Source organism: Prionailurus bengalensis, chromosome B2 (assembly GCF_016509475.1).
Source record: "Prionailurus bengalensis isolate Pbe53 chromosome B2, Fcat_Pben_1.1_paternal_pri, whole genome shotgun sequence".
Lineage (NCBI taxonomy): Eukaryota > Metazoa > Chordata > Mammalia > Carnivora > Felidae > Prionailurus > Prionailurus bengalensis.
The window spans coordinates 40,363,676-40,376,269 of record NC_057349.1 but is presented as its reverse complement, the minus strand read 5'-3'; the positions used below and the strand labels follow the sequence as shown (position 1 = coordinate 40,376,269).

Sequence of the window (12,594 nt, the reverse complement as noted above, 5' to 3'; positions counted from 1 at the left end):
TAATACACTTGACTTAAAAAAAACAAGAATAAGGACAGAGCAAGGAGTGTGTCAGAGGGCTTAATGACCCTTGGAACTGCTGACATTTGGACCAGGGAAGAGAGTAAGCGGGGAGCAGCATTAAAAGCTAGAAGACAGGGAGAACACATGGAAACCTTGCTTTCTTAGTTTATGCCTTCTGTTTTAAGAGGATTTTGAAAAGCACAGCAGAGTTCTTGTAGGCAATGACTCTCCTGCAAATTAAGGACATAGCTTCCTTCCTCCACGTGTCTCTCATAAGCAGAGAATGTCTGGGGAGTGTGTAAGAACAAGGACCTGAAGATTACCAGGGAAGAAAGAGCAAGAAGAGTATAAACCTGAAGACAGGTCATATTGCTGGAAGAGACTTTGAGTGCTCTGTTTCCCCAGTGATTCGAGGTTCAAAATGGTTCAGAAGTTCACGAGCTGTTGCAGCCAATGAATATGAAGCTTAATCAGCTGAAATGATGATCCAGCTTTCTCTGGTAAGGTCAAGTTGGTTTGGCTAATGGCCATAATTGACACTAAGAATATAAGCCTCTTAATTTTCAAGCTAATACAGATGTTCCACTTTATTTGTAGCAAGGTGACATGGGGAACATTTCCATGGCATTTAAGTGTGTGAAACAAAACAAAGAAAATGTAGGCAGACTCAAAGTAATGTCAACACCTAAAGCATTTATTTGGATATCTTTAAACTTTTTACATATGATACATTCCAAATTTTACAAGATGTCCACAGATATTAAAGTTATGGCCAATTTATTAAACAGATATGATTTTCCCTGATATGGAAAGGATGTTATATAAACATTTCTACAATAAACATAATACATGCGGAAAAAATCATAAAAACTAAGATGATTCATTAGGTAGGGAAGACAATTAGCTTAATGATGCACACACCAGAAACTGGAAGGGTGCGTGTGTTGCTGTTTCATGTAAATTCATCAGACTCCCTGACATTCTCAAAGAATGAAATCCAGGGACACCCTCTGCTAACAACAGACTTCTATGAAGTCATTCCTGAAAGCCAGAGTATTGTTATGATTTGGTAAAAATGTTTATAATCCATTTACAGAGAGGGAACCTGGACTTACTTTAAGCTTGGTGAAGATATGGAGAAAAGCCAAAAGAAGCTGGACTTAACGCTAAAGGAACGGGGATGTGAAAAAGGTCAAAATAAACATTAAAATCATTGTGCCATCCACAGCCTCAGATCTTATGAACAGAAGGCCAGAAAATGGGGGAGAGTGCTGGGTCCTAAGTTGGATTTTCTTCCTGTTGGTCCTCCTCTCAGCTGGGTGAGCCAGTCCCAAGCAAAAAGGGTTAAGGTCATCCTTTCAGAGGATGGGTTCCTGTCACACACTACCGTGGAAGAAGCAGTGAATGTGGCTTCTGCATTCCCACTTATTTTAGCCTAAAGTCTGGAATCCTGATCTTCCTCCTGGGTTTACTGCAGTGTATGCAAAGCTGAGTGGAACAGAACTTTCAGATGCAATTCAAAACGGACTGAGTGAAAGGGTTACTTTCATTGGCTAAAAAAATCCAAGACCCTCTTATGATTCATTTGTCCCTTAGCTCCACCTCGGAGAGGCTCAGAATGTATTCCTCCACTAAATTTGCCATCACTCTCCGTGGGTATTCAAGCTCTCAGCACACATGTATCAAACGAGAGTGGCTGTGTAGTATATAAGAGTTAAAAGCTATTTTACTAAGTGGCTATCATTCTGGGAAGGCACCTCTTAGTAAGAACAATAATGTTTAAAAATAATAAAAAGCCTGGGCACAGAGGCTGTCCCAGGAATGTACTAAGTGAGCCAGCAGGTAAACAGCAGTTCATCTATTCCAGGAAATGCTGGAAGGGGTAGGGAAACCTCAAAACACCGAGTTCTAATTTTTTCTCCTAGCGTTTGATTCAGGATGCATACAATCTCTCGGTTTAGTCTTAGAAATGGGAATATATTTTCTGAAAAATTAGGATACTCTAAGGTTTCAAAAAGCCCTTTAAAATGAGTTTTTCTCTCAAAGCCAAAAGTCTTGCCAAAAACAAAAAACAAAAACCAAAAAACCATGTAACAAAAAAACCCAACTTCTATAGCCCTGAAAACCACCCAGCATACGAAGCAAATGCCTCTCCCCTTCGTCCCACAGGTGCACACATGCCCCAACCCGCTCACAGCGATGGAGACAAGGGATTGCCGCTTTTAAGATCCACTGCTTTGCTCTTAGAGGTAGGGTCCCGTCAGCGGAGGGGACAGCGACCCAATCCCAGTGTTGAGAGTCACTGAAAGGGACCAAGAAGTGTGACCCCAAGAGACCAAAGAGACTTTTTCCTGCCGCTGTCGAATCAGCTTCAGGCCTGGAGTTCCTCGTGATCAGTAATGTAACATGGCTCAGACTACTGGGAATGGTCAAACACAGTCACATGCCCACAAAGGGTCGTGCCCAGCTGGGGAAGAGAGTGCTTCTTGCTGGATCCTAAAACTCAAGCAGTTACGTTTGAGGGACACAGCAAACAGTGCAAGAAAATCCGCTGATGGAAGGTGATTTTCATCAGTCCCTGGAGCCAGAAACTATGAAAACAAAACTAGGAAGGAAAGCTTAAATAAAGAATTGATTTCCAAATTCAGTAGAATTTATTTCCTATTCTCTTTCTTGAAAAGCCAACTGGGTTATAAAACTCCAAGTTTCTGTTTTTGGTAGTGAAGTAATTATAAATGCTGCCAGTCGATGCCAACGAGTGTCTGATTTGCTTCCTGTGCATGTCCAATTTCCTCCGTGATACTGTGTTGGTGCCAAAGCTTCTGAATCTTCTTAAATCGCTCTTTGCACAAGTGTAAAGGATTTCCCCGTCTAGAAGGAAGACGCACGTCACTCAGGATGCATTCTGTTTATTCATCTATTACACCCCAACCTTACCTGATTTAGGAACAGTTACCAGTACTGGTTTAAGATCCTCTGCAAAATTCCTGTTCTGCACGAGACCGTGGCTAATAACACATTAGCTCTGAAGGCTGGCTAGGAGCAGCTGAAGGGAGTAAGTGCCGAAAAGAAGAGGAAAAACGCATGCGAGCTAAACTTAACTCAGACTGGGGTGAGGGAAGGGAGGGTGGGCCTGGGCAGGAGAGTGTAGGGGGAGAAGCTAAAACTACCCATTCATCGTCCACTTTGCTGCTAAAATGTTAAGTAAGAAGGGAGGAGGCATGGGAGGGAATGGGAGGAAAATTGCAAGGGTAAAAATGTTCCCCGGAGTGCTGTCTTTCAGCCAGAGTCTAATAAGCAAAGCAGCCAAATGTGAATAATTTCTGGGTCTAATTTACCCAAAGCAAAGGTTTTGGTGAGTTCATGCTGGTGGCCTTTGCTCCTGCTTCAGAGCACACCGGTCCTGTCACTCGCTAACCAGGGCTCTTTATCGTACGAGCCCACGCTCCTTGGGGCAACAGGAGAACCAGCACCAGGTGGCGTATGCGGGTAACCTTGCAGCTGAGCGCCCGGAGCAGCCCCCTACTTCTCTTGCTTTGGTTTCCAGGCGTTCATTTTCTCCGCCCCAAGACTGGATGGTTCTGTCTAGGTTAAGACTTTCACCTCCTCTGGGCGAAAAGATGGTCTGAAAGAAGTTCTTTTATAGTGCTTGAGGGAAGTGCCATTAGCATTTTCTTATGATATAATAGAAGCAGCCAGAGGAGAAGTAATTAAGCCTCATATACTGTTGTTTTGTTTTGTATGTTCTCTTTGTTCCCAGACTCTTAAGTTAATAAGATAAGCACATCTCTCTCTCTCTCTCTCTCTCTCTCTCTGTCTCTCTCTCTGTCTCTTAAAGTAGGCTCCAAGCCCTACTTGGGCTTGAACTCACAACCCTGAGGTCAAGTTCCATGCTCTACCGAGAGCCAGCCCCACACACATCTCTCATCAATTAAGATTTGCTCTTTTATATCACCTGAACAACAATGGGTCTCCTCATACAAAGCCACACAAGTCACAACAGGCTATCGTCACAGTGTTCTGATGCTGTGGACGCCACATGGCCATTTCAACGGTTCTCTGGGGTGATAAATGGAAAAAGTTGTACTCTCTCCTATTCTTTCCTCTTGTCTATTCTGATGGCCATCATGAAATTCTAAGGGCTGGGAAAGGTAATGGCGAGCGAGGCAGCCAGGGTGCCCTCCTTGGAAGAGTCCACCTCCACCAGAACAGAAGGTCTACAGCCCCTGGGCTGTTGGCAGGCAGACCTCACTCAGGCCTACCACATTCACCAGGTACTGAAGGCTCTGGAGGCCCAGGGTCAGCCAACCCAGCCCCCCAGCATGGGCCCTTACCTGAGTCCCTGGTCAGTCTCCCCATAGTCATCAAGGTAAGGAGGAGAATAAAAACAGCCTTTGGTTTTGCCAGCTAAAAATAGCACCTGACATTCCCGTACTCTGTAGAGAGACCATTTATACATTCTAGATCAGTAACGGATGTCTGGATTCAGTTCCTAATGGACTCGAGTCTTATAAAAATAAACAACACTAGTGCTGGAAGAGAAGAAACAGCATTTATAGCAAAGACACTTAAAGTATCAACACATCCACCCAAGTTTTAAAAGTAATTAAACTGATTGTATTGTAACCAGTAATGATTGCATTGTAAGGCAATACAGCAAGGCACATTTTGGGTTAGGAATCGCTGACTCATATAATACTAGCATTTAAAAAATTAAGTGTGAGAAAGATCATTAACTTCTAAGCATAAAATAGTGACTGATATTTTAACAGCTATTATGAAGAAACTGTTCATTGAAAAAATGTACAAAAACATTCTGAATTAGGTTGACTTGAAACACAACGCAACACTGTACATGACCAAAAGAATTTTGAAATATGCCAGAGAAGAGAAAATGCTTTTATATTTCTCCTCAGGGCTATTTAACCCTCCCCAACCCTTTGAGAGGTTTGCCTGACCTTTTTTGTGTATTAATAATTTGGCTCAATTCAACGTTTATTGAGAACCTGTCATGTGTAAGAAGTTGTCAGGTACCAGGGGACTAAGATACCTAAGATACGGATATAATCTATGCCCCAGGGGAGCTCAAACTCATGTCACTTCTCTCCTTCAAACCCTGAACTGGCTTCCATCTGACTCTGGTATGTCACCAGGACATAGCAGGCCCCACAATACTTCCCCTTGTGCACACTAATCCAGTGACACTAGCCTCACTGCTGTTTCCTGAACACAGCAGGCACATTTCCCAGTAATTTTGCAATTGCTATTCCTGCCTAGAGTTTTCTTCCTACTTCTTTCGGTGTTTATTCAAAAGTCACCTTCTCAGGGAACCTTCCCCGGTTCCCTAACTAAAATCCAACTCCTCATCTGCCATCTCCTATTTCTCTCTTTGCTTTACTTTTTGTCCTCTGAGTGTATCACTTTCTAAATTCATATCAGCCTTGTTTATTTTCTATCTCCCACACTAGAAAATGAGCTCCACAAAGGCAGAGATTTTGTCTGTCTTGCTGACTACTGCATTCTCAAAGCCCACTACACAGTAGTCACTAATAAGTATTGGCTGTATATCATCTAATATATACAACCATCGTTGACCCGAGAACAACACGGTGGTTAGGGGTGCCAACCTCCCCGTGCAGTTGAATATCTGTGTATAAGCTCTGACTCCCCCAAAATTTAACTACTAATAGTTCATTGTTGACTGGAAGCTTTACCGATAACATAGACAATGATTAACACACATCTTGCATGTTTTATGTATTATATACTGTTTTCTTATAACAAAGCAAGCTAGAGAAAAGATGTTATCAGTTATGAAGAAACTCAGAAAGAAGATAAAATACATTTACAGTACTGTATTTACTGAAAAAAACTGACATGTAAGTGGGCTTGCATACAGTTCCAAACCATGTTGTTCAAGGGTCAACAGTATATACATCAGTCAGCGATATGTATGGATCCCAAGCCATAAGGAAACAAGGGAAGTAATTCTGATTGGATTTGGGCAGAAAATCAAGGACAGTTTCACATTAGAATGAGGCATAAAGAAAGCAGAACTGAATTGTCATGGAGGTGGGAAGGATGACCATGGAAGCAGCAGCAAAGAGACAGCATGAGCCAAATATGAGCTGTGACGAGAGGAGGCTCCCCTGTTCCTCGAATGAGTAAAACATAGGAAAACAGCAGTCTCAAAATTCTTTGCAACACAGTGGTTTCTTGTGCTGTCCCTCAACATTCATATACCACGGCAGATGCGAAGGAAAAAGTGCCCAGCGGGCCTCACCTGAGGAAGATGCCCACCCCAGAACCACAGGAGTAGGTGTGAGCGGTGCAGGCTCCCACGTCTTCCCCTTCCAGTTCCGTCTGACAGCAGTAGCTCTGGGAGCACAGCAGAGTTCCACACACAAGGCACAGAGTGGGGGCTCTGCTCTTATCACCACCTGATTTGGGGCACCTCCATGGGACAGAAAGCGCTCAAGTCATTGCTCTAACAAAGAGTGGTTAAAGAGCTGACGGTGGTAAAGCCACCCTGGAAAAATTTTGCAATATTAAGTAGAGCTAAAGAGGCCTATATTCTATGGCCCAGGCAAATTTATTTCTAAAATTGGGAACACCTCACGCAAATACCATGGATGGGAAATAATCTATCAACAATTGGAGAAGCAGTAAGTAAAATCAATAGGAGAAAAAAACATGTAAATTCTGCTATCCTGTGATGAAATACTACACAAGAGTGAGAAGTGATGAATTATAAGTTATGTATGTCGAATGTATAAAAACTCTTATGAAGTTTGCTGAGTGACAAAAACTGTAGAGTATATACAGTAGAGTGCCATTTTAAAGCCTAGAATATGTGAAATAAATATATGCTGTTTGGGAATATAAACGTTTGTGGCTAACGTGTACATGCACAGGAAGGCTCAACACCTTGGTAGGACAGTAGATCTCTGTGAGGGGAGGAGGAAGCACCAGGGGAGATATACACAAGGCAGCTTCAACCGTCTAGGTAACGTTCCATTTTTCGTACTACGGATTATTATTTATACTGCTTCTATGTCAAACATTTAAAAACATTACCAAGGGCTCTTATTAAAGTGTAAATGGTTATTTAGATAACCTGTAGTGACAAATTTGTCCCCCACTGCCCCGTTTCTCGTATCTTATTCTGAAGCGTGCTGGAATGATGCTGTTACAAGTCGGGCAGGGTAAAACTGTAACCAACGTTATAATTCCCCTACCCAAACGAGGCTGAACAACAACAAAATCCCTTAAATTCTGTGTAGAGAAGTGAGTGCTTCCAATGGCAGGAAAGGCTCAACACCTGAATATCAGAACTTACGAGAAATTAGATGCTTGATTAATGAGGCTGCTGTAATCCTCTGGAAGGTCTATTAATTTGTTGGATTCTCTTGGATAGCTAAAACAAAACAAAACAAACCAACAAAAACACATAAAAAACAAGTTAGAAGTCCTATTATAACAATGACAGGTAACTCTTAGTTAAACAAAAAAAAAAATGAACACTGAATCTGGGTGACTGGGTGTTACCACAGTGGCATGAGTGGTATGAGAAGCCATAGTCAGAAATTAAAACGGCACTCGTGTTTTTTGATGCAGTGTCTTTATTATTATTATCTTTTGTTTTTTTTTTTTTAGGTAAGCTCTACACCCAACATGGGGTTTGAACTCACAACTCCGAGATCAAGAGTCCCATGCTCTCCCACTGAGCCAGCCAGGTGCCCCTAAAAAGGCCCTCTTAAATAACACAGGGCCCTAGGGTTTACATTTTTACTTGAAGAGCTCAGAATACATTATCGAGGTAGCAGACAGTACTTAGTACCTGCCCCATTAAAGTGAGAATGTGGGAGCTCTGAGAAGGAAGGGAAGACACTCCTCCCTGGGCTTCTAAGGAAACAGCACAGTAATGGAGAGCCCAACCATACAATTCAGGGTAAGACACAAAAGATATGCTTACTAAGGGTGACCTTGAGGCAGAAATGAGTTGGAGGAGAGAAGGCAATAGAAAACACAGACTTTCTTTAGCGATACCCGGCCCTGTTGGTTCTGTGACAAGTTAATTCAGGTAAAAGACCCAAATCCAACTGGTATGTGAGGACCTGCTCTCAGTGCTCACCTATGCCCAGCACACACTGTGCGACATGGCCTGCCCCTTCTGTCCCTACCGCAGGGACAGACAGCCGGGGGGGGAGTTACTGAGACAGATCTTACTCCAGAGTCACCTGGGGGGAATTTTGGGGAGACACACATGTCAACTTTAGAGAAACTGGATTTGGTAGGTAGGAGCCTGGGTATTTTTATTTTAAGATTTAAAAATTTTTAAGTAATCTTTACACCTAATGTGGGGCTTGGACTCATGACCCCAAGATTAAGAGTCTCATGCTCTACCGACTGAGTCAGTCAGGCACCTCTAGGCCTGAGTAAAAAGTTCCCAAAGTTATTATGATGCATACTTCAAGTAGAGAACTACTGTCCCACATGACAGTAGGGTTGAACCATATGAAACTGGCGATATTCAACCATTTTTGACTTATAACAATCAGAATTCCACATGGCTCAACCTATTAAAATTAGGGTGCTATCATCTCTAGATTTGGGACAGGCTATTTATAAAATCAAAGAAATAGAACAGCCAATCTCCTCTGGCCTTCTGATTTTTATGGATGATGTATACAATAGAACCAAGGAGAGATTAACAGATGAAATACATCTGTCATCACCCAGGATAGCATACTTTACTATGGAATCAAAATAGAGCTAATGTCAAAAAGGAATGAAGGGGGTTAAAAAAAAGTGAATGAAGAAAAAAAAAAGGCATGATTTGATAATCACTGAAGCTGAGTGACAGGAATGTGGAGCCTCATATTATTCTTCATACTTTTGGATAGTTTAAAATTTTCCATAATAAAAGGGAAAAACAAAGCTAACAAAAACTTGGAAAAGGAGCTACATTTTAATTTTTATCTTATTTACTTTAATATTTAGTTTTTGGGAGAGTGCAAGTGGGGGAGGAGCAGAGAGAGGGGGAAAGAGGATCCAAAGAGGCTCTGTGCCGACAGGCTGACAGGAGCAAGCCTGATGTGGGGCTCGAACTTGCGAACCGTGAAATAATGACTCAAGCTGAAGTTGGACACTCAACCAACTAAGCCACTCAGGTGCATCAGGACCTACATTTTTAAAAAAGCTAACATTCTAAAACACAGTAACTTTGCTATTTGTTTCTTCTGCCAAGAATAATGCACTATACTTATATTCATAATTCTGATTTTTTTTTTTTAATGAGAGGGAGAGAAAGCATGCATGGGAGCGGGGGAAAGGGGCAGAAGGGGAGAGAGACAGAGAGAGAGAGAGAGAGAGAGAGAGAGAGACAGAGAGAGACAGAGAGAGAATCCTAAGCAGGCTTCATGCTCAGCACAGAGCCCAATCTCAACAACCCTGGGATCATGACTTGAGCTGAAATCAAGAGCTGGACGCTCAACCAAATGAGCCACCCAGGCGCTCCTCATAAATCTGATTCTTTCATAAACTCTTGTTAGACTAAGAAGAAAAAAGTATCAAAGCAGGATGTTCTACCTCCTGGAATCACTTTATAAAGGTCTGGGAGGTCAATTTTAAAGGAATGGCACACTTACAACCTGCTTGTTGCCTACCTCTCACCACCCAACCAAGTCTTTGATAATCTTCTTTTTTTTTTGAGCGAGAGAGAGAGGGAGGGAGGGAGGGAGGGGCAAAGACAGAGAGAGAGAATCCCAAGCAGGCTCTGTGCTCTCAGCACAGAGCCCAACGAGGGGCTCGAACTCACCAACCGTGAGATCATGTCCTGAGCCGAAATCAAGAGTTGGATGCTTAACCGACTGAGCCACCCAGGTGCCCCCAATCTTTGATAATCTTTAACTTACCTTATAGCATCTCTTTCACCTTCTAGGTATCTTTTAACTTCAATGTGATGACACCAACTTCAAAGTAAATAGAAAAAAAAAAAAACAACACTTAACTTTTGAAGGGTTAGAACTAGAATTTTTTCCTCTCTAAATCCAGTAAGAGAAAAATAAACCTTCTTGCCTTCATATATCTACTGCATCAAAAGAAGCTTGGAGGAATACGTATTTTGCTTCAACTTCTAAAATCAGAAGAATATGACCTGTGATTTTCTTAAAGCCTAACTATCACCCCAGTAATTTGGGACACTCTGGAAAAACCAGTATGAATTAATGACAACCTTTTAGTATTCGGAGTTAGAATACTCCTATTAAATTCTTTTTAAATTATGGCAAAATATACATGACATAAAACTTACCATTTTAACCATTTTTAAGTGTACAAGTCTATGGCATTAAGTACATTCACATTATTGGGCAACCATCACTACCATTCATCTCTAGAACTTTTTTTTTTTAATGTTTATTTACTTATTTAGAGAGAGACACAGATAGGCAGAGAGAGAGGAAAACAGAGAATCCCAAGTAGGCTCCATGCTGTCAGCACAGAGTCTGGTGAAGGGTGTGAACTCATGAACTGTGACCTCAGCGGAAATTAAGAGTTGGATGCTTAATCAACTGAGCCACCCAGGAGCCTCATCTCCAGAACTTTTTCAACTTTCCCAAATGAAATTCTATATTTGCTATTTTATTTTATTTTATTTTATTTTATTTTATTTATTTTATTTTATTTTATTTTCATTTTATTTTTTAACATTTATTTATTTTTGAGGCAGAGAGAGACAGAGCATGAACGGGGGAGGGTCAGAGAGAGAGGGAGACACAGAATCTGAAACAGGCTCCAGGCTCTGAGCTGTCAGCACAGAGCCTGACATGGGGCTTGAACTCATGGACCGCGAGATCATGACCTGAGCCGAAGTCGGACACTTAACTGACTGAGCCACCCAGGCATCCCGAAATTCTGTATCTGTGAAACACTAGCCTGTTCCTCCCTTCTTCCAGCCTCTGGCAGCCACCATTCTGTTTTCTGTCTCTACGAATTTGACTACTGTAGATACCTCATATAAGTGGGAACACACAGTATTTTTTCTTTTGTGACTGGCTTCTTTCACTTAGCATGTTTTTAAGATGAATTCATCCATGTTGTAGTAGGAGTCAGAATTTCCTTCCTTTTTAAGCTGAGTAATATTTCACTGTATGTAAACTACATATTATTTACCTACTCATCTGCTGTTGGACAATTAGGCTGCTCTACCTTTTGTCTCCCAAGAATAATGCTGCTCTGAACATGGTTGTACAAGTATCTACTTGAGTCTTTGTTTGAAATTCTTTTGCAATATATACCTAGAAGTTAAATTGTTGGATCATATGATAATTCTATGTTTAACTCTTTGAGGAACTGCCATATTATTTTCCAGAGCAGCTGTGCTATTTTCTATTCCTATCAGCAATGCACATGGATTTCAATTTATTGACATCCTCACCAATCAACATGTGTTATTGTTGTCTGCCTTCTGATTATAGCCATCCTAATAGGTGTGAAGTAGTACCTCACTGTGGTTCTTTTTTTGTTTCCATAATGACCAGTGCTGTTGAGCATGTTTTTGTGTGCTTAATTGGCCATTTGTGTATCTTCTCTGGAGAACTCCTTTGCTTCTATTTAAATGGGTAGTTGCTTTGGAGCACCTGAGTGGCTCAGTCTGTTGAGCGTCCAACTCTTGATTTGGGCTCAGGTCATGGTCTCACAGTTTGTGGGTTCGAGCCCTGGGTTGGGCTCCATGATGACAGTACGGAGCCTGCTTGGGACTCTCTCCCTTTCTCTGCCCCTCCCTGGCTCGTGCTCTCTCTCAAAATAAATAAATAAACATTAAAAAAATGGGTAGTTGCTTTTTTGTTGGGATGTAAGAATTCTGGCCATATATTCATACATTCTGAATACTAATCCTGTATCAGATATATGACTTGCCAATATTTCCCATTCTATGGGTAAAAGAGCCAAATTTTCATCTTAACTAACTTGACATGATTGACAAGTAACTTTCTCTAGACTTCAATTTTCTCGAATATAAAGTGAGGGTACTGGACTAGATAACCCTCAAGGTTTTTCAGTTCCAAAAATCTACACGACAGAATCCTTAACAAGTAAGTTAATATAAGGAAATAAACATTTCTACCACTACTCTCCTTCTAAACAAATCTGCTTATGCTGTTCACTAGCTTGGCAAAAACCTAACCACAAAGGTAAATTGTTAACTAAGAAGGCCTAATCATTATAGAATCATTACAGAATAAATCACACAGACTGATCGATCACACAGGCTCACTATCTGAGAATTTTGTAATATGTGACAAATCTAAGTTTGTTTCCTTAGAACTATTCAATCTAATGGAAGAAGAGTGTGTAATCATTACCTTTCAATCAGTAATTTTGTTATCTCATTGTTTTCTTGAAAAAGGCAAATGAGGTTGTTTGGCAGGGAAAGGTAGTTACACAAATGTTCAAAATGGCTTGTTCCAGAAACTGCAAATGGAGAAGAAAAGAGTGATGCATATAACAACTAAGAGTAGATCCTGTAGGAGAGTAAACAAGAGCAGAGCTTAAAGAAAAAAAAAAGGGGGGGGGGCACAATGAAAG

The 12,594-nt window shown here is 41.3% G+C and overlaps 1 protein-coding gene across 5 annotated transcripts in view; it reads right to left on the bottom strand.

Annotated features, from left to right (window-relative positions):
* Nucleotides 1–676: 676 nt before the first annotated feature.
* UBR2 (ubiquitin protein ligase E3 component n-recognin 2) overlaps nucleotides 677–12,594 on the bottom strand; it is a 124,685-nt gene continuing 112,767 nt past the window's right edge. For all 5 annotated transcript variants that reach the window (XM_043591414.1, XM_043591413.1, XM_043591416.1 and 2 more), the window contains exons 42-47: nucleotides 12,372–12,480; nucleotides 9,921–9,977; nucleotides 7,343–7,420; nucleotides 6,287–6,457; nucleotides 4,338–4,439; nucleotides 677–2,874 (exon numbers count right to left, since the gene is read on the bottom strand). In XM_043591414.1, coding sequence (XP_043447349.1) covers nucleotides 2,733–2,874; nucleotides 4,338–4,439; nucleotides 6,287–6,457; nucleotides 7,343–7,420; nucleotides 9,921–9,977; nucleotides 12,372–12,480 — 659 coding nt within the window. In that variant the 3' untranslated portion in view covers nucleotides 677–2,732. The remainder of the gene's footprint in view (nucleotides 2,875–4,337; nucleotides 4,440–6,286; nucleotides 6,458–7,342; nucleotides 7,421–9,920; nucleotides 9,978–12,371; nucleotides 12,481–12,594) is intronic.